This window comes from Mercenaria mercenaria, chromosome 12, assembly GCF_021730395.1.
Source record: "Mercenaria mercenaria strain notata chromosome 12, MADL_Memer_1, whole genome shotgun sequence".
Lineage (NCBI taxonomy): Eukaryota > Metazoa > Mollusca > Bivalvia > Venerida > Veneridae > Mercenaria > Mercenaria mercenaria.
In genome coordinates, this window is record NC_069372.1 from 5,092,445 (window position 1) to 5,114,534 (window position 22,090).

The window sequence follows — 22,090 nt, forward strand, 5'->3', positions numbered from 1 at the left end:
GTACTTATTTGTATTTAAAGCATTTGGCATTTTAATAAAAAAAAGGACTTATAGCATTAATTATTTATCAATATGCACATTGGTATTAAGTAATGTTGGCAATTTGCATGGCAAAAAAAATCTTCCAGTTAAGAGTAACGGTAAAATAAATATATAAAAGCTTTCAAATGTGAGTACTACAAAAAGTCCCCTCAAATGTTATCTTCACCCATTCTATTAAGAATGGGGCTTAATTAACAAATGTCTGTCCTTTGATTGGTAGATTAACATGAGATGTAAAGTTGAACCTTTATTATGCAGCCACTGGACATAAACTTCACATATTGACAAACTGATTTTCGGTCTAATTGCAACATGACTTAATCTGCCTCAAACAGCCAAATGGTGTCATTTCCTCGACTTGCTGCTTCCTGCAGGTTTTACAATATAATCTGAAAAATATGAAGAAGTTCCATTACAATATCATAAATATTTACAAACCTAATGTCTCCTCTAATATATAAAACCAGGTATTAAAGCATTTGGTTTGATGAGTTAAGACTCTAGGTGCTTGATACAGTAGTACATTTTGCCCATCATCTGTGGTATAAATAAATGCTGATGGTTTGCAAAGTTACTGAAGTCAACTGAATAATATGACATGCAAATTTGCACACATACTTAAAACTGACATGAATGATATATGTGTATTTCTAATTTAAGACTAATTTAAGACTGCTAAGACTATTTGAAAAACATATTTTTTATGAAAAAAATAATGTTTCTACATGTATTTTATATATTTCTTTAAGGCCGAAAGACCATCCAGTGAGAGTAACTCAAGTATCGCCAAAGCCATAGACCTTGTAACTGACAAAATACAAGACGAAATTAATGCATTCTGTTCAAAACAAAATGACACAATCCTCAGGACAAACAAGAATGTGTCTGTAGGACACAGGGTGTGCCCCCGACTGGTAAATTTGTCACAAACAAGGGGCAATTATTCAAATGTTTGCAGTCTTAATGGGGTATAGCCTCAACAAACATTTTGTGAAAAAAAAGAGATGTGCAAGTTTATATCTTGATAAAGACTTATGCAAGTTTTCAACCATCTATATACCATACTTTATGAGCTAGGTGCATCACAAGGTGAAAATGTGCATTTTTGACTATTTCAGGGGCCATAACTCTGAAAATAGGGGGCGGGCCCAAATGAAAAATATAAGGTGCACAAGATTGGACTCATGTAAGGTTTCATGAATCTATATCAAATACTTTTTGAGCTAGGCATGTCACAAGGTGAAAATGTGCATTTTTGACTATTTCAGGGGCCATAACTCTAAAAATAGGGGGCGGAGCCAGACGAAAAATAGAAGGTGTGCAAGTTCATATCATGATAAAGATTCATGCAAGGTTTCATCAATTTATATCAAAGACTTTTTGAGCTAGGCGCGTCACGAACTTCGGACGGACGGACGCACGCACAGACAAGACCAAATCTATATGCCCCCACCACTCATGAGGGGCACAAAAATGAGGAAGTTCTTGAGTCTTTCACATGGACAAAAAAAGCTGAAGATTTCGAAACAAAGACGCCTGTATTCTGGCGTTTATTATTGAAAAATGTGCCCAAAATCCAAGGCAAAAAACTATAAATGTGCGAAAAACAAAGGAATCAAACATTCCTGGATTAGCAAGCACTGCATGCAAAATTATATATTTGTACAGCTGGCAAATGGATGCTGTACAACAAATTAACAGCATAATCTTGCTTAAGAGTGGAGCTCAAAAGTCTGCCTTCAGACGGCTAAATGCAACACATGATTGTCTAGGGTATTCATCTACTCTTCTGATGGCAGACAATTTTGGATCAATGTGGGAAAAAGATCTCCTCTCTTGGGTTGAAGCTGCTGATAAAGACAGAGCGATAGAAAAGCAGCTTGTTGGCGAAATTGACCGACTCGAAGAAGATGCCATATTTATTGATGACCCTGTAGAATCTGTGGCCAACATGTTTCAAACCGAAAATGTAAAAGTAGACCTTTTAACCCATAGAGCAAACATGCAAAAGGGATACTATTTTGTTGGAGACAATGTAGACATGAGAACTAAAGTTAGGCAAGTGATACTAAAAAACCAGAACAAGGACCAGCATATGTACCAGATATGTGCCTATAGGAATCGGATATCTGGGAATGATCTTGATAACACAAAACCGAAAAACTGTATTGATAAAGTGCAGTTTAAAACACTTCTGCCCTCTGACGCGGAAAGAGAGAAATTATTAGAAGACTTTTCTTTTTTGGTAGCTAAGCAATGGACAGAAGACATACCTTACTTCAGTCCATACCAAGCAGTTTTACCAAAGTATATAGAACATAAACACATGAAGGAAACATGTCAAAAAACCGAAAGGGTAAGTCGGAATATCTTCAAAAATCATAAAACTAATACATATGTAATCATGCAACCTCTGTAGAGCAACACCCTTTGGGAGATACACATATTGACTGTTATTAGAGGTTGTTGCTCTGGAGAGGTAAATTTGATAGTATATTTCAGCTTAGGGAAATGTTGATGATGTTGTTATAGAGACGTTTTTGCTTAAAAGAGGGCCGCTCTGGAGAGGTGGAACTGTAAATGATTTCAGATTTTGTTGTGACAAGTACATTTTCAGCTGTGTGAAAAATGATATATTTTTAATTTTGAAAAGTCATTACACATATTGAAAATCATACACGAATGAGTACCTGAAAAAAATCAAATATCTTCATACTTTTGTTGTCGCCAGTGTAACTGCATGACCACTTTGTGCTTATAAATATGCTTAATTTAATAAAGTAACTATAAATGTTTTTGTTTAGATTAACATGGTTGTCCTACAAAAGAATGAACAGTACAATGAAGATATGACAGACATCTGCTCTTTCTTGAACCAGTAGAACCAGGTGCTATGGAAGAGGATGACAATCGTAAACCAGAAAAAGTTCTCAGTGGCGGGGATTATCTGACCTTTGAGAGGCACATGCAAGCCCAATCTGTAAAACGAAATGGGCGAACTCCAATGAAAAGAATGGAGGGACTTTTACCGAAAATGGTATAATTTCACAATCAAGCCGAATTCCTGCAGGGGAGAACAGTTTTAAATTTCATTTCCCTTGCGTATTACGAAAATTATAAACTTTCCACCCGTTATAATTTTTTAAAAAATGTGTAGAGTTGTCGTCTTGGAAACGACAGCAGAAAAGTTTTTCTTAATGCTTTTAAAGTTTGAAAATATAAATAATAATATATTTTCAGGGCATACGGAAAATCTTATATTCTACATCCTCTTCAAAAGACACAGGAACTTTGTATGCTGCAAGAACTTCCATTAATGCTAAGAATGTTTCAAAAGACCCAGATTCGAACTTTTATGCAAGTTCTGAGCATGTGAACAAGTATTGCATAGCATATATAGTATGTGCTGGGTTAAAGCATTTTGGGATGGAAAATGCAGAATCTGCTCCTAGCGAAAACAAGTTTGAGGGAAACATTGGAAATGAAACCGATATGAAGGCATACATAATTGAAAATTCAAGGTCAGTTGTTTAAAGCTATACAATGCTAGATTTTCCTAAAATCCCTGAAAATTGATATCAATCAAATACCATTGTTTGTGAAAGGGACGGTCTCCATAAGGCTGTTTTCCTGGTACAGACAGATTTTGATATATTTTTGCTAACAGTTAGCCTTATGAATGGGCCTTACATCCCATAAATAGTTAGCCAACCGGAGCTTTAGTTTTGAGAGAATTATGTCTTAAGTGTGAATGGGGTAATTCTGTACTTGTCCTGCCTTACATAACAAATAGGTGAATTTCAATGTTTTTATGTCAGCTGAATTAAAAGTAAAGGGGTATAATGTGTACACTATAAACACATACTGACATGATTTAGGACATTTGATTCTGCAGCATACCTTTACAAAAATATGCCACTTCATATGCACTTTGTAGAATCTTACACATTTTACATCTAACAACTTTGCGGAAAACCACAACATTTCTTGATACAAAAAGAGAGACAAATCCCATTTATTGAAAATACTTGTTAATGACTAGACATTGCACAATTATGGGGATTTTGATGTGCTTTGCATGTGAAGTGAGTTATCTGCCCTTGACTGCAGAAAAAGACATGAGAAAAATGCAGAAAATGCCAAAATTTCTTATTTCACAAGTTCAATTCATTTATGTGTAAAAGTAACTACTGCTTAATGAAATGTACTCTATTTGACTCTTAAAATCATATTTTAATTCTCAATTGCTATTAATTTGATATTGTCAAACAGCTTTTACACTCTCGTAGCGTTGCTGTACTGGTAAAAGCTATGGGAAAAAGATACAGACTTTGCAATCAAAAATAAGAGCCTGGTGTATATTTACTCCTTGTGTTATGTTTTCTGTTTCAACTTTCTATCATGAGATTGTCATGTGGTTTGGGGTGGCTTTATTTTTGCTGGTGACATTCAAAACTTAAATAATAAGTAATATTAATGCCTGTTTTTATAAATATGTTAGTTCTCTGTTTCGCTGAAAGCTTTGTCATATTAGCAGATTTATATCTATTTTTGTCTTTTTGACACACAAGGCACTTCAGCGGATGATGGTGGATCTAGTTCTGAAGTGTTGGCATTATTATTTGATTGCCATTCTCTTAAGATTGAGTTAGGCAAGGAGGAAGCTTGAATCCCGTAACATTTATCACAAAGCAAATTACCCTCACTCACGTTTGATTTAAATATTGAAGGTAAAACAGAAATATCATGTTCATTCAATCTTCTTAGTCAAAACGAACGCCATATCTGACTTTACAGCCTTTGCAGATTTTGCCTCTTGACATCATATTGAAAACAAAATGTATACAAATATTAACTTGCTATTTTATATGATATTGAAATGAATCTTTGAATTATTTTGTTTTGCTGACATTTCTGTATGCCTAGAGAGATTTATAGAGAACTTGCACCACCAGATGAATAGAAGATTATCTCTTTTTATGAAAGTGATGAATAACAAGAGCTGTCACAGGAGACAGCGCGCTAGACTATTTCGATGCTGGTTAGTGAAACTGGGCACATGTGAGGAATCTGAAGCTGTCACTGGAGTCACTCCAATGATGGATGAAGATATTGCACAATAGCCTGAGTCAAAAATATTAAGTAATAAGGGAGGTAAAGATGTATCAAAACACTATATAAGTATATTCTAAGCAAATAGGAGGCATAATTCATTAAATATTGGTGCAAAAGGTATGCACCTTGTGTCATGTGATGCGGGTGACGATGTGAAACAACTACTTCAAGTTTGAATTAAATATGCATTTCATAATAACTGATTATAGTGAAAATGCATCAAAATTAACCTTAAATTCTAAGTAAAAGGGGGCTTAATTCATGAAAAAATTGTGCCAGAGTTATGCACCTTGTGTCATATGATGAGGGTAATGATGTTGAACAATTATTTTAAGTTTAAATCAGATCGATTCAGTAATAACAGAGATAGAGTGAAAGAGCATCGAAACTTTAACCTGAAATTCTAAGTAAAAAGGGGGAACAAGTTATGAAAAATTTGCGCCAAAGTTATGCACTTTGTGTCATATGATGTGGCTGCTGATGTTGAACAACTATTTTAAGTTTGTATCAAATCCATTCAGTAATAACAAAGATAGAGTGAAAGTGCATCAAAACTTTAACCTGAAATTCTAAGTAAAAAGGGGGATAATTCATGAAAAATTTGTGTCAGAGTTATGCACCTTGTGTCATATGATGTGAGTGATGATGTTGAACAACTATTTTAAGTTTGAATCAAATCCATTTAGTAATAACAGAGTTAGAGTGAAAGTGCATCAAAACTTTAACCTGAAATTCTAATTATAAATAGGGAATAATTCATGAAAAAATGGTGTCAGAGTTATGCATCGTGCTTCATATGATGAGGGTGATGATGTTGAACAACTTTTTTTAAGTTTGAATTGAATCCATTCAGTAATGACAGAGATAGAGTGGAAGTGGATCAAAACTTTAACCTGCAAATCTAAATGAAAAGGGGGATAAATAATGAAAAATTGGTACTAGAGTTATGGCCCTTAGATCAGATAATGCGGGTGATGATGAGGAATAACTATGTCAAGTTTAGATCTAATCCACTAAGTAATTACGGAGATAAGTAGAAAATAAGAGAAAGTGTAAAAATAACTTTAACCACAGTGGGGATGCGGAAAGACGCCGACACCAGGTCCAGTAGGATAGCTCTCCTTATCCTTCATATAGTCGAGCTAAAAATGAGTTTTAGTTAACTGCAGTATGATTCATTGAGCCAGAATTATTTTTACACATAAATGGATTGAAATCCTGAAGTAAGAAAATTTGGTATTTTCAGCATTTTTCTCATGTCCTTTTCTGCAGTCAAGGGCAGATGAGTCACTTCACAGGCAAAGCACGGAAAAATCCCCATAATTCTGCAATGTCTAGTCATTAACGAGTATTCTCAATAAATGGAATTTGTCTCTCTTCTTTTGTCAAGAAATGTTGTGGTTTTCCGCGAAGTTGGTAGATGCAAAATGTGTAAGATTCTACAAAGTGCATATGAAGTGGCATATTTTTGTAAAGGTATGCTGCAGAATCAAATGTCCTAAATCATGTCAGTATGTGTTTAAAGTGTACACATTGAACTCCTTTACTTTTAATTCAGCTGATATAAAAACATTGAAATCACCTATTTGTTATGTAAGGCAGGACAGGTATGGAATTACCCCGCCCACGCTTAAGACATAATTCTCTCAAAACTAAAGCTCCGATTGGATAACTATTTACGAGATGTAAGGCCCATTCATAAAGCTAACTGCTAGCAAAAATATATCAAAATCTGTTTGTACCAGGAAAACAGCCTTATGGAGACCGCCCCTTTGTGGAAAACAGTACAAGCAATCAAAAACACTTGATAAGCATAAACTTGAAAATCATGGCCTATAGTCCGAAGACATTAACTCTGAAATTAGTAAAGAATCTGTACAAGAAGAATTAGAAGAGGATCACATATTGAATTACAGTAAATTGAGTTTGACACTTTCTTTGCTAAAACTTGATCATCATGATGCAATTCGAATGGGCAATGGACAAAGAAATTTAAGTTTACACAAAGTGTTTTACTTGTTTTATAAAGCACTTGGATTCAGTAAATATGCTTACGGTGTTCTTGAGACAGTGCTCCAGGCCCGTGTTTTGCTGTGTGAAAGAGATGCCCACAGATTAATATGAAATATAACAGTTAACCACAAAGGTCAAGTCGGCTCTAATCATCCAAATGATTTGGATATTGAACACTGTAACAAGGTGTTCAAGGACGAGGCACATAGTTACAGAGGTATATATACCGAGAAGGTAATTTCTCGTGTGAGTAGGAGCGCTTTGAAAACAGAGGCTGTGTTAAAAAAACTACGACAAGATTTCAGGAGTTGTCCGGCCTTCAGGAAAACATACACCAGGTGACGTCACATGTGATACAACCACACTAGTTCATCAATTCCATGTTGAACATTTATTTGACTGTATACCTGGTAGAAAGCATAGTGCATTCCCTGACTTTAAATCAAATCAACTTTCACTAGACATGAATGAGTTCAGGGACTGGCTATCTAGAAGCATAAAAAAGATTTGCAAGAAACATTCCTATAAGTACTGACTTTTTATTAAAAAGTTACTATGATTGTCATGTAAGAGTTTCAGCTCAAAATATGACTGAATGCATAAAATTCCATTTTGAAGAACTGCGTTGTATTTGAGAAACATAAGTAACAGATATTACTTGAAAAGATTACCTTTTTCAATGCGACAGATCAGATATGTATTTAAAACATTTATCTTGTTTAAATATTGTCAAAAGAACGTTTAAGTATCAAAAATGTTGTTTTGTTGAAAAATAAATCTTTAGTTCACAAGTGATTAAGTGAAAGAATTTTGATTTCAACAGTAAAACAATTAAATTTTCGTTTTATTTCATCTTTTAAATCAAAATCTGAAAACTTAGTTTTCACTAAGAATCGTGAGAAATATCTGTTTCATTTCTATTAATCACTGAAACATGTATGTAAAGATCTTAACCAGCAAAATGTAGCAAGATAGTAAGGAGGCATGTCTTAGTACACATTATATGTCATTTTCTCCACCTGTAATTGCTTGTCATTATAAATAAATAGTGGGCTGTGTTATATACATAGTCATACATAGAAAAAATAATATTTTGGTACTTTCTCTATTAACTAAAATCATGTGATTCGTGATTTTTGGTATGTCATCTGCTATCTTATTTCTTCAAATTTTTGTACTGTATGTCTCATTGATCTTCATTTGATGAGTAGTCCAGATTAACAGGTTTTCTCTTGATGTGTTCATCAATGTCACTATCACTGTCATACCCTTCACAGAAATCATCAGTATCATCAGCATCAATATCTTCTGTATGAATAATTTCATTCTGTCATATACCGAAGATGCATTTTGAGGACATTTACTCTCACAACAACACATTTCACTACTGGTACAGAAACAGAGACATGCACATTTAGCAGCAAAGTTATCACAACAGTCGTGATCTTCAATGATTGTGTTTTCTTCCGTAAAGGGATTTATTAACACCTTCCTTCGGCAAGAACCAGTCTTGATGAATTCTTTCCTATCTTTAGTAATGTTTTTGCTTGAAAGACACATTTTGTATTTTATCACAATAGAATGGCATTTCTCGTTGTGTTTTCTACCTGCTCGGCCAGATTCTTGTAGATAGTCATCCAAGTCATTGGAAGCTCCATAGTGAATGACTGTGTTAACACCTTTCACGTCTAATCCCATAATGAAAGCTGTTGAACACAGAACCACACGGGTATGTCCATCTGGGATTTGGTATGAGCTTGCTATTGACTCCTTGACTTCTTCATCTGTTTTCAAATGATACATATCAAAGAGCCTATTTCTGTCATCATTTGCTTTGGTTACATCATAATTTACATATGCAGAACGTCCAAGTAAAGTCTTTAGATGTTCATACACGTCAGCTATGTGTTCAATCTTTCTGAAGAATACAATCATTCGCGGAGTATTGATCCCTTCAGTACGGAGAAAATCTACTAGCCAGTTAAAGTCCTTATTAATGTCTCCTCGGGCTCGCGGTGTCTCAAGCACCCAGTATTTGATGTTTGTTTTATTTGGATTTGCTGACAGGTAAAACACATTTTTGTTCATACAAAGATCTTTAGTGATCATCTCTCTGACTTGCTGTGATGCTTTTGCTGTTAAAGCAACTACATGTACACGCGGTCCTGAAAGTGAACGCAGTTCTCCAAGTGCCCCATAAAATGGTCTGTACGGAAATGATTTACTTCCAGTGTTTGCTCTTCCACTGAAATTGAAAATAACTGAGTAAGAGATATATTTTCAGATTCAAACTGATATAACAGAATGGTGTTACACTTAATTTACACATACTGTATAGGTTATTAATCGCAAAAATATCTAAGTACTCCTAAGTTATTCCGAAAGACACTTTACTTCCTTTATTTTAACACTGTCAAAACAAAGTTACCCGTTGAAATTATATCGGCTCACTATTTGGCATACATGCGCCTTAAAATAGTGAATTCCACCTACTTATTTACTTATAAGACACATAAGAATCTAAATAAAATAAAGCAGAACCATGTTTTAAGGTAGTTCTGCACGTTTGATAAACTGAAGTAATGGCGTAACGTCATTTATCCGGAAAACGTAGAATAAAGCCTGGATTCGGCGTAGGGAAATAAAAATCATGTTATGAATTAATCGCAACCTGAGAGTAAATTTATTACAATGGCACTGTTGCTATATTTCTAAAGTCAGAATATGGTATTAAAACATATGACACATTAAATAATTCAAAATAATGTCTTAAAATTAGCGTTAAATGTCCGGTTCACTTTAATTAATCATGGTCAAATATCTTAAAAATAAGCACGTAAACCTAAACATTTTATTTCGTCAAATTATAGGCCATGTCTCTCTTTACAACTGTGAGAAGTTTTATCAAAATCTACATTGTAGAAAAATTTCTATTCGCGAAAATGTTATGAAAGTTATGATTTTCCAATAGACTTTCATTATGAAATGTGTGAAGTCCATAATTTTTAAATCAGTGGAGCAAAAAATCTAGCACACCACCTTAACTTTTTTTATATGCTGAATTTTCTAGCAATTTTTGAAGTTTTGAAAAATCAGAGTTTAATCAAATTCTACATTGTAGAAAAAATTTCAGTCCACACGTGCAGAACTACCTTTACATATCACAACAATATATGGATAAATCATTTCACTAATTTTGATGATTTTTCCAGTAAATGTTTAGTCCATTTTTAGTAGAGCTATAATAATATAAATATTGCATTTCTGAGAGGATCGAAACCCATCGAAATATGAATATAGACCTCTGTTGACGCCTTGGTCAATATTTCTATATCTTGACCAGATGCTAGTTTTTCATATCACCCTCTCAGGAATGCAATATCTATCAAATAACTGCGACAACATGATACTTACAACTTCTTTACACAATGTGCCTCGTCAATGAAGATTACTTTCAGATATCCCTTTTTGGACAAAGACATCACAAGATCTCTGCTGCCCTGTAGAAGTGTTTCTGGACTTGAAAATATCAATTCATAATATCCATTCGCTGCATCATTTACCTCAGATCTGTGTGGCTGGCTTTGCGTTTCACTGTCCATTAGATACAACGCCTTAATACCACATTTATTCAGTTCCTGAACCTGAGCTTTCATTAATGCAGCAAGAGGTGACACCACTATGCATGTGCATTCTGCCTGTTTATGTTCAAGATATTGAAACAAAAAAGGTGCTATCTCAAAAGATAAACTTATACCACTCCCAGTTGGTGAACAAAATAACACATCTTTTCCACTCATATATTGTTCAATGACAGTGCCTTGATATGGTTTTAAATCCTTATATACATTTTTTGACAAGCCATACGCAATAGCATCTTTCAGATTCTCCATTCTTACAAAGAAATGAAATTCTTACAGATTTCATCTCAGTTGACCTCTAAGTTGTAGCTCCCAGCTTCCAGATGGTATCAATTAGTTGCATAAACATGTGGCAGAAAACCATTGATCTTGATCAGTTAGGCTGTGGTCACTACTTGATATTGATTGATAACAAAGCTAAAATCAGGTTTGTGAATTTTCGGATTGTACCAGACTATGATATTGGACATAGAATATAAACTGGCTCAGTTCACTACATAAAATCATAAAAATGTAAAAAAAATATATATATCATAGTCTAGGAGCTAGTCTAATGCTGAAGTTAAGAATACAGAAATATCACCTTCGTTATCGTACGTGCTTAAATTCAAGTCACTTTCAACGTCACTGTCATAGAGAACACTATTGGCCGCACTAAGTATTTCGCTGGTCAAATGTCCACCATATTTGAACTGTTTTTTTGGATCTATTTTCACTATCAGACTCACTCCTTTTCTTTCTTTTCTGTCTGTCTCTGTGTTTCTTTCCTCGACCCATGTATTCTCCAGTCAGTGTGCCAGCACGAGCACGTTACGTTTTCTACGTAACGCCGCCAGCGTTTACTGAGATTTTAACGTAAAATGGTGTTGAAGTGCGCTCCTCTCATGCGTGACGAACGCCGGATCAAGGTGAGGTTTAGCACTGCTTATGTGTAGTTTGTATATTTCAAAGCTCGTAAATCATGGTACAGCCGATGAGAGATTCTTGTATACGGTTCAATTCTTTATTGAACGGCTTGGGCTGTATCTTGAAAGGATTCCATTGAGAGAATCAAACAAAAACTTATCTGAAAAATTGAATGGACGTGAATGAAACATATACCAAAAATAGTAAATATGTATGTATACAAACAAAGTAAGATGTATAAAAATAAATTTATTATCAGTACGACTTTACATCGTTGAATAACCAATAAATGGCTTCTAAATTAAATAAACGTTATTTTTTTAACATTAAAAAAACTTGCTACTAACAACATCATAAAGTAAAGTAAAAAGAAGAAATAAGTAGTTTTACCATCGTCTCGTCACAAGAAACAGTTTTTATGTATATTACGCCGTCATCCATAGGTAAGGAAAAATGCTGCCGTATGATTTTTCAGTCCTTCGGAGACGTGGTTGTTTTTCTTGAAACCGTTCATTATAAAGTTCATCCCCAGTTATACGTAGACGCATTCCAGTATCCCTTGGCCTCAAATTTATTTCACGAGAGAGCGTTGTCTTCGACTCCATCGTTTTTATAATTAAGTTATTCAAATGTAAATCAATGTATTTAAGCTTTTTGTACTTATTTAGTACCAGGTATTCTTACGCAGTTTTTAACATGTTAAGTGGAAAAAGAGGAAGATTGTTACAATAATTCTACATTACAAACTAATCCTTTTTAAGTATTGAATTCATTGGGGACTTTTTTTATTTCTAAAACAAAAATATACCTTATTAAAATGATCATGTGTTATACCCGTAATAGAAAATATATAATGTAAGTTGAGTCATGATACAGATATAGATTTTAGAATGTTAAAACTGATTTAATGGAATACCAGATTTTCATTACAATGTTTTGCTATTCCGTACAAATTTACATATTATATAAAATCATAATTTACTTCTCCTTTACATAACAAATTTGCAAATATATAATTCTTATGTCGGTTTGTACGCATAAAACATACTATCTTCAAGTATAAAACGATAATTACAGTATTCATTAAAGCATTAAAAACAAATGACCATTTTGAAGTATCACATGAACTTGTTTGACAAGACAATAATTTGAGACCTAGTTATTCTAAATGCGTTTGAGATATACGATATCGCAGTGTTAACAAGGATATTATGACATTAGCTAAACTCATGCTGAACAGAACCTTGTAGAACCAAATTAGCAAGATTATGAAGAAAAATGGGCTGTACAACTTAAATGGACTATTTTTAAATGTCAAACATTATATTTAGGTAAAGACCGCTTATATCAACTTAATTAAAAACAAATAATGTAGCCAAAGTACTTGATATAGTAGTACATGCTCATGTCGTAGTAATCTAATCAGAAACACAATGACATACAGGTAACAAGATATGGTGGAGTAACCATATCAAATATCAAAATATTATTATTTATTTTGAAATATAGTGTCACAACTTTACAACTAGGGTATCAAAATTGTCACAGGTCCAAACGTTTTGCATACTGGTATACGGAAAATAATACACTTAATTTCTTGAAACAGTGCTGTAAGATTTATTTATCTATAGATGAATTAACCGATTATTTCCTTGCCGTTGACGGAAGTCTGGGATTCCTCTTTATGCCTTTTGCGTTTTAAAGAGTTTAATTGTTAATACTAGAGATGCAATTATTAACCTTTAATCTGAATTTTATTTAGGTTTGCATTTTTATAACTTTTAGATTGTTGTAAAACATGAGTAATCATAGATTATTTTATCAATGGACCATATATAATCGGGTACGACGGTAGCAATTTGAAAACACAAAATCACAAACCATTATTTAGAGAAAGCAAATAGTAATAATTAATTATAAATTATTACATCAACACTGCATTGGCACTTGAGTAAGAGTCAATCCCAATACACACGTCATACCCGACACAACTAATTCATCAGTATAAATGAAAATAAAAACTAAAACACAATTAAGTGGGAAAACGCCGCGACTTTATTTAAAGATTTATCATGGCAAATGGCAAGGTGTTACAACTCAACATATATACTGGAAATTACATTACTTAATTTCATTTACCATAAAAGCGAAAAACCTGACAAGGAACAAAAATAAATGAATCAATAAATAAATATAATCTAATTTGTATCCCAGCGAAGGAACAGTTATCCCGAACGATGACTGCATGGGGAAAACTTGCCAAGGATACACATGAGTCAAGTACGTAAGTGATAAATCAAAACAGTTTACTTCCAAAGAAAAGCCAAAATATCACGGCATTATAGTATATAATACAAACATATTTCTTTTAGATGGATAGATATATATAGCATATAAGATGCCGTCATCTTATCCATTAATACGCATGCTACAATCGAAATCGTATTAAAACTGAAATATAAACCTCTTTGTTCGATTGTATATTTCTCAAACGGAATACGAGCCGCCCACGAAAAACACCCTCCCTTATTTTAACTCGGACAGGAGGAAACGTGTTTCCGTAGCCAATGTCACATTGAAATACTATGACTATCCCTCTAATTCAAGCATGCTCAGATATGTACCAAACCAGTACACGTTGCGACGCTATATTCGAGACTATTATCTATGATATATGTCTACACGGACTCGAAAGATTAAATTCTAAAATAAATATTTTAAGATTTTTCCCCCTTTTTCCCCCTTTTTTATGTAAAGTATTCAGTTTACAAAAGACTCAAAAGAAGTCCCTGTCAAGATAGCCACAGTCACATTACCTAACTTTGAAACAAGGTTTGAAAAAGTTGAGACAAACGTTCTCCGTTATAAGCTGTAACATTTGATAATGTTCCATCACTATCATAGATACTTTACGTAATTGCCATGCCTGAATTTGCAAAATGCAGGAGCAGAAGAAACAAATGCATTTGATAAAAACATTTGAAATACATATTTTTTATCATTATCATGATTATTTGGATAACAGTGCTCATCATGAACTAATGCACGATACACATGAATAGGGACAGTGACCTACTGTGACCTTATGCCTCTACTCTCATCACTGATCTTATACTACTAGTATATAACTAAGGTCTCGAAGATAGGTCTGCAATGGGAAACGGAGGCACGTATAGAAAAGACTGCAAACATCCTTGAAGCATAAAATGTATAAGTGCAGACCCGTGAACGCGACTACAACACCGACATACTATGTCAAGGCTTCCTGTAACACTGTTAAGAGCTCATTTTGCGTTCCTTAAACCTATATAAACCATGGTCAGCCGCTACTTATTTAGACAGGACGAACAACCAACCACGGCCAGAAGATACAAGGCGCATTTTCACACGCATGAGTATTCAGTTTACTTGATAGATTACTGATTTAAGATATCAATTTGAGAAGAACACATTTGCCTTGGTACTCCCCTACTCCCCACCATGTATTATCAAATTAAAACATAATTCTGTGAACACTTTTAAAAGTCGCGACATAAATAAATGTAAACTTAACATGTTTCTTCCAGGAAGTTTCTCGCAGTTAAACAAAACATTTTCAAGTAGTTTAACAGAACATTTCAAACAGCACTAACACCTAAAATGTTTGTCCATTTAGATACTTTATTTAATTTCTTAGACGGTTCATATCTACAATAATCACAGGGAAATATTGCTATTATTATAACTACTTGCACCACTACATGTTTCGTTCTAAAGAATCCTTATAGTCTAATATATAGATTTTATCATTCAACAAAATTGACCAGTTATTGTATGTATCTGTAGAAATAATATTCCGCTATTGTCCTGTTCCTAAACAAGGTATGCGTCTAAAACTGATCAACCATGCAGGAAACTGGTAAATAGATGAACAAAACCAGCTAAGATTTCCGATTCATTACAAACTATATATAACTATAAAGAATAACTTAAAATATGGGAACGGGCGGGTGGGGTAAATTCGGTGCTAACAAGAATTGAAATGGCAGAGCAAACGTGACGAATCCAAAGAACGAAAGTCACGTTTTTTATAATACCAAGGGAAATAGCCAACGTTCTCACACGAATAAATGCTATGATATAATCGTTGCCGTCACGACCTTCCTATATATGGGACAGGTTTGCAGGGGTCCATAAAAATAAGCAGATATATTATGCACAAATACAACATAAATCCAATTATTTTATCAATGGACCATACATAATCGGGTACGAAGGTAGCAATTTGAAAAACGCAAAATCACAAATCATTATTTAGAGAAAGCAAAGTGTAATAATTAATTATAAATTATTGTATCAGCACTGCATTGGCACGTGAGTAATCGTCCATCCCAATACACCCGTCATACCCGACACAACTAATTCATCAGTCTAAATGAAAATAAAAACTAAAACACAATTCAGTGGGAAACGGCCGCGACTTTATTTAAGATTTATCATGGCAAATGGCAAGGTGATATAATGTTTAAAATGAATACACTATACATACAACTCAATATGTATACTGGAAATTACATTACTTAATTTCATTTACCATAAAAGCGAAAAATCTGACAAGTAACAAAAATAAATGAATCAATAAATAAATATAATCTAATTTGTATCCCAGCGAAAGCACAATTATCCCGAGCGATGACTGCATGGTGAAATCTTGCCAAGGATACACATTTCATTATCAGTTAGAATCGAATATATTTTGTAGTTATTCATTAATCACCCTGCCAGGTGCCATACCTGAAATGCACTTATGTGTGTTGAAGGGCCACAAAAATTATTATTTTATATACATATATGTACATATTTAAACTGTCTATAGTACATAAAATAATAATTGCCCAAAAATTAAAAATTATAACGAAGTATAAAAATAGTTCAAAATGTAGATTCATGACATTCAAATACCATGTGATAAATATGTGTACTATGAATGCAAGAGTACCAAAATATGTATACTTTAAAAAAAAATATCTGTACAAATATGTGTCACAGATCTCCACACCGAGGTATACATAAAAGGCGGGGAAATAGTGATATGCTGGAATATTTATTAAATATTTATTTTCATCACTAAATACAAGTACTTGATCCCAAGGATAGATCAAAACCAAGCAGAGAACTGTACGGACACTTCAAGGGAGTCAAGCAAACTTTGCGACCCGGTCGTTAGAGGATTAGCAAAGGCATAAATGCTTTGAAAGTCACTGACTTTCGGGCTTTACTGAATCAGTATAAAACAAGTTACTAACTTGTGCGCTTTGTTCATACCCTTTTCATTACACTGACTCAGTGTAACCGAGTTACTAACTCGTGCGCTTTACTGATACTTTTTTTTATTATGCTGACTCAGAGTAACGGAGTTACTAAAACGTCGTGCGCTTTACTGATACTTTTCTTATTACACTGACTCAGTGTAACCGAGTTACTAACTCGTGCGCTTTACTGATACTTTTTTATTACACTGACTCAGTGTAACCAAGTTACTAACTTGTGCGCTCAAATCCTTGAAGCATATAAGTGATGATCTATTAATGGGACACTTAGCCGACATACTATGTCAAGGCTGCCTCTAACACTGTAAAAGGGGCAGATAACGCCACTTAAACCAATATAAACCAAAGATGAAGTACCTCAACAAAGAGGACGAACAATCGAGGGCGAACGATCGACCATGGTTAGACTACAAGCACGCCTACAACTAAGCGTGACTCGTATTCACTATCTATTTCATTGAAGTGAGGCGGTCAGTATTCCTGTATTCTGTACAGGTTTTTACTTAGCCGCTGTACTTGACTATACTTCGCCGTATAGTACAGATGTAGAGAAAATTAATTACTACACGCTAATTTGACAACTTCCACATAAGGTTCAGAGGTGGTTAAAAGGATTAACACTAGACATAATATTTCAAGTCAAGTCCACTAAAGAGTACTTGTTAGTTTGCAAATAATTCTACACATATCCACTATAACGCATAATAAACTATAATGAACAATGCATACACGTCGGCACTCCAGACATTTCAGCATTGCAAATCATAATAACCAACTGACAGCTTAAGATCTTTTATTTGTATACCTGTAAAGGGAGATATATTTACAAGATACTTGCCTTTTCAGTAAAATATAGCTTTCCCTGTAATGATGGGAACTGCGACCCACAGTCATGCTCATTCAGATTCGACCTCAACCAACCCTACAACCCGACTAGACAACAACGTGTACGATTAGCTATATAGCCAATAGCGCTGGAAATATAAATTAAACACGCAGCACACCGGATATAATATGCGACACTGATCTAACATTTTAACGACTGCTCTAGATGGGGCAACGCCAGAAGATGCGATGCTTGTGTATCTGGGGTACTTTTCTGAAATGCCAATATCGTGTGTAGATACGATCTGTAAAGCTAATAGCCAGATATTCGTAGTTCCTTTGACAACCCATACTTAGAAGCTTATATGGCCATATAGCAGTAATTCGGTCAAAAATGTGCCTCCGGGATGTAGCGTGGTGTAGTCGAAAAAGTTCCTAATAAACATAACTCAGTTTTCCCATTTTTAGCACATTTGCACCTAAACCGGGAACCAAATGGGCATTACTCCACCTGCAGAATGCACCCTACCCGAAACAAGACACCTTTCATGCTGTTATTTACATGTTTTTGAGTTGTTTACTTTAAAACGTAGGGTGTCTTTCCAGCGGTGCATTCTCCGAAACGCAGCAACACAAGTACACCCGACTTTCAGCCGACTCACATTTCACTGCATACTATTCAACCCCCTTTTTCTTTTCGCTCCCACGAAGCACACGTATGGCTCTCTTGTGAAAAATAGACCCACGAGTGAGTGAAAATCTATGAACTGTATCAAAATTTTTACGTATGGCTATCTTGTGAAAAGTAGACCCACGAGTGAGTGAAAATCTATGAACTGTATCAAAATTTATCTGATGTAGCTGAATTTCATAAGAAACAAATAACCTCTTTTATTGGTATATTGCCCTACAGACAGACGAATAAAACATTCACCTTAGCATTCGCAAATAAGAACAAAAGAAACTAGCATAATCTATATCCGCATAAATGCAGTGTGAAATTCATACATGTAAATAACTCAGTTTCATTATAATCATTTATCTGAGCGGCTGCAAATTAATATATACATGTAATATCAAACTATTATTTTCCGTTCTATATTAAAATGCACTTGAAAAAGAAACTGAATTACATTGTAATCATTCTTAAAACAGTTTTTAAAAATATGTACTTTTCAAACATGCACGTATAACACTACCGGGTTCGAACCACGGGTAAATAACATGAACAGCATTCTCTGCCGACTCAAAACTGAATGCAGTGGTGATATGCTTTTATATAAATTGTACTTCCATTCAATTATACAATTATATAAACAGACGAAATCATAAGTACACGCATCAATTTTTCCTTTGATTTTAACCATGCTATAAATAAGCATGTCCTACAGCATTTAAGTTAATAACATGTTTTAATCATTTGACTTGAAATTCAATTAAGAAAACGTATATACTAAAATAAAAGTTGTGCCTAAGAACAATTCAAAAGACAAACAATGGAACAAAATAAAATTTACAAGAATGATGTTTTCCCAATACCACGTGGTGCTGGAAAGCGTTTACGTATAATTTGAGATAAATTATACCACGAACACTATCATCACAAAAGACGACATGTTTCAGATCGTTTCTTCTTTCTTGGTATAATGGCAAGTCATGTTTATAAAATAGAAAAAGTGGAAACTCCACAGATCGCTCAACACGAGAAAAAACGAGAATGTTCCAGGCTCGGTTTGATTGTGCCTGTTCATGGACAGTAGTGGAAATGCATGCTACCGTCCACGCCCTCTACCCCCGGGTTGAGCAGAACTCAACATTTACACATGCTGCAAGTACAAAAATTAATCTAGAAACATCCGCAGATGTATTCACACGGTGGTGCATATGGAACCTTCAATGATACACCAGCATGTTATTCAATGAAAAGCAGCGTATGGCTCCCAGTTAAAATAATTGGTTAGCCCTAAACGACAAAACAATGGGCAGAACTAAACTGGATTTAGAAAGGGGATCTGAGGTTATGCATATCAAAGGAACTGCCAAAATACAAAATTAAAAAGCAGGCACCATATACAAGGGGTGATTATACAATACCCAAAGCTAATAAAGCGGAAGTATTGGAACCACCCAGGCCGAAATGCCCAAGCTGATAAACTAAACAGTACCAACACATAAAAGTCGTGCTGAACGATCTAAGATGATCGAAATATAACAGCCCTGATTGAATGTTTTATGTGACAAAATGAAGGTGAGCAGAAAATGTTCAAGCTGAAAAATATTTCACATTTATTTCTTTTAACAATGTTTATAATATTTTTCTTTCAGATTATATGACGCTATATTAAATAATTGTTTTAATTATATTCCTTTCGCAGTTATTTCATTCAGAATTTTTTGGCCGAATAATCGATATTTCATACAAATAGATTTATAGAATCAGACACAGTTTTATATATCCTATTCTGGGCTTTTGATATTGTATTGTGTCTCTGTATTCTTTTGCTTCTATTTTCAAGCTTTGTCATTCGTTTGACTGAAGAAGTCATCAGCGAATATCTTAAGAAGGTCTTTATGCGACACGTTTGAGTAATGGAAGTTTCAACTGACACCGGCAGGTGACGCCTCTGGAAAACAAACAGTGCAACAGCTGTCCTAACAAAATAACAATGTACCACATAGGTGGAAGATAAATGACACACGGTCTTCTGACAAACCACAAGGCGCCGGAGCATCGAACACCCGGCCCTTGTACACTACCTACTGAACTTACAGACGGGCTTGCTGCACGACTGGGTTTATTATGTTTCTATATTATAGTTTTAACTAAATTTTTGTTCGTTTGATTGGGTTTATGGTTGTTTTTCAATATTATTTCAATTACACAACTTTGATTCTGCATCAGTGCGAAATTGGGCTAGGCAAAAAAGGAACAACTAACAATGGATCCTCCTGGGCCGAGTACTTCACGTCGGTGACTTCTAATCACTTCCTCCAAATATCTGTAGGTTCGAAGCCTTGTTAAGGGTTAAGAGTTCATTTACGTAACAAAGCCGTCCAGCTGGCTTACGGAATGTCCATGCCCGGACGTGATGAAAAAATTCATGGATGGTTGCTGAGGCTATCCTCCACTATCGAAAGCCGAAAAGTTGCCACATGACCCATAGATGTATGAAGTTAAACCCAGCAAAAAGTAATTAACACCTTCTTCATAAAACAGAACAGCGCTCCTGTGGATCGAAGTCGTTACCTCTAGGTGCAAAACACTGCTCGACTTTCTGAGCTAAGCAGATGAGCTTTAAAAACTAATGTGGCATATGGTAGAACCTAAATAAAAGAGTAGTAAATTTCAAATTACCTCAAGATAGATAGGTAGGTAGGTAGGTAGGTAGGTAGGTAGTAGGTAGATAGGTAGCAATATGAACATTTGTATAAAAGAAAACATGATAGTTGTCGCACTGAAAACGTGTAAAAAGAACATATCATGTGGTCTAGATAACGTTTATTACAAAAATCTACTAAGTTAATGTCTCAATTTGCAAAACTCTTTCAAGCAATGTGGTTCTTCGGATATGATGAAATGAAAAAAGAAACTATCAGCGTTCTCTACAAAGGAGGAACTAAGAGCAAGTCTGATCCAAATGATTATAGAGCTATATCCCTTTGCTCGACAATATTAAAACTATATGAAAAAATCCTTGTAAAACATATTGAAAATCAAAATGTTGTTAAAATAAATCCTCTTCAAGGTGGCTTCCAAATACATATAAGCTGTTTAATGACCTCATATTTGACCAAAGAATGCATACACTATGTAAAAGATAATAACTAGGTTTTTATGGGTGTTACCTGGACACTCCGAAAGTTTTGAAATATTACATACAGTATATTTCTGTACAATCTGTATTCTCTTAAAATCAATATTAAGTTTATACGGATGATTGAAAAGGTTCTCTCTAATATACAGAGTGGTGTCCGTTCAAATGGAAAGATCTCAGAGTACTTTCCAATAAAAGGTGAAAGACAACGACAAGTTCAAAGTTCTTTATTCTACTTAATCTACATAAATGATTTGATGAATACCCTCTGTATTAATATGTCCAGCTTAAAAATAAACACATGTTACGGCTGTCCTACGGCTGCATATGACATGGTATTGCTATCATTTCCCCCCGTAAGGTTTACAGTCAATGATAGCCATGTGCAGCTCTAATGTATTGAAAGAACGGTACAGATATAATG

At 34.4% G+C, this 22,090-nt stretch overlaps 2 protein-coding genes across 2 annotated transcripts; one reads left to right on the forward strand and one right to left on the reverse strand.

The window, feature by feature from the left end:
• The first annotated feature begins 808 nt into the window (after positions 1–808).
• On the forward strand, positions 809–3,209 carry LOC128547092 (uncharacterized). Its single transcript, XM_053518811.1, has 2 exons — positions 809–2,398; positions 2,847–3,209. Exons 1-2 carry the CDS (start codon positions 1,718–1,720, stop codon positions 2,922–2,924), a joined length of 759 nt encoding a protein of 252 aa, XP_053374786.1. The 5' UTR covers positions 809–1,717; the 3' UTR covers positions 2,925–3,209.
• A 4,484-nt stretch (positions 3,210–7,693) lies between these two features.
• LOC123534475 (uncharacterized) lies at positions 7,694–12,444 on the reverse strand. Its single transcript, XM_045316751.2, has 3 exons — positions 12,108–12,444; positions 10,585–11,877; positions 7,694–9,415 (listed from the first exon to the last, which is right to left on the reverse strand). Exons 2-3 carry the CDS (start codon positions 11,061–11,063, stop codon positions 8,335–8,337), a joined length of 1,560 nt encoding a protein of 519 aa, XP_045172686.2. The 5' UTR covers positions 11,064–11,877; positions 12,108–12,444; the 3' UTR covers positions 7,694–8,334.
• Between the last annotated feature and the right edge of the window lie 9,646 nt (positions 12,445–22,090).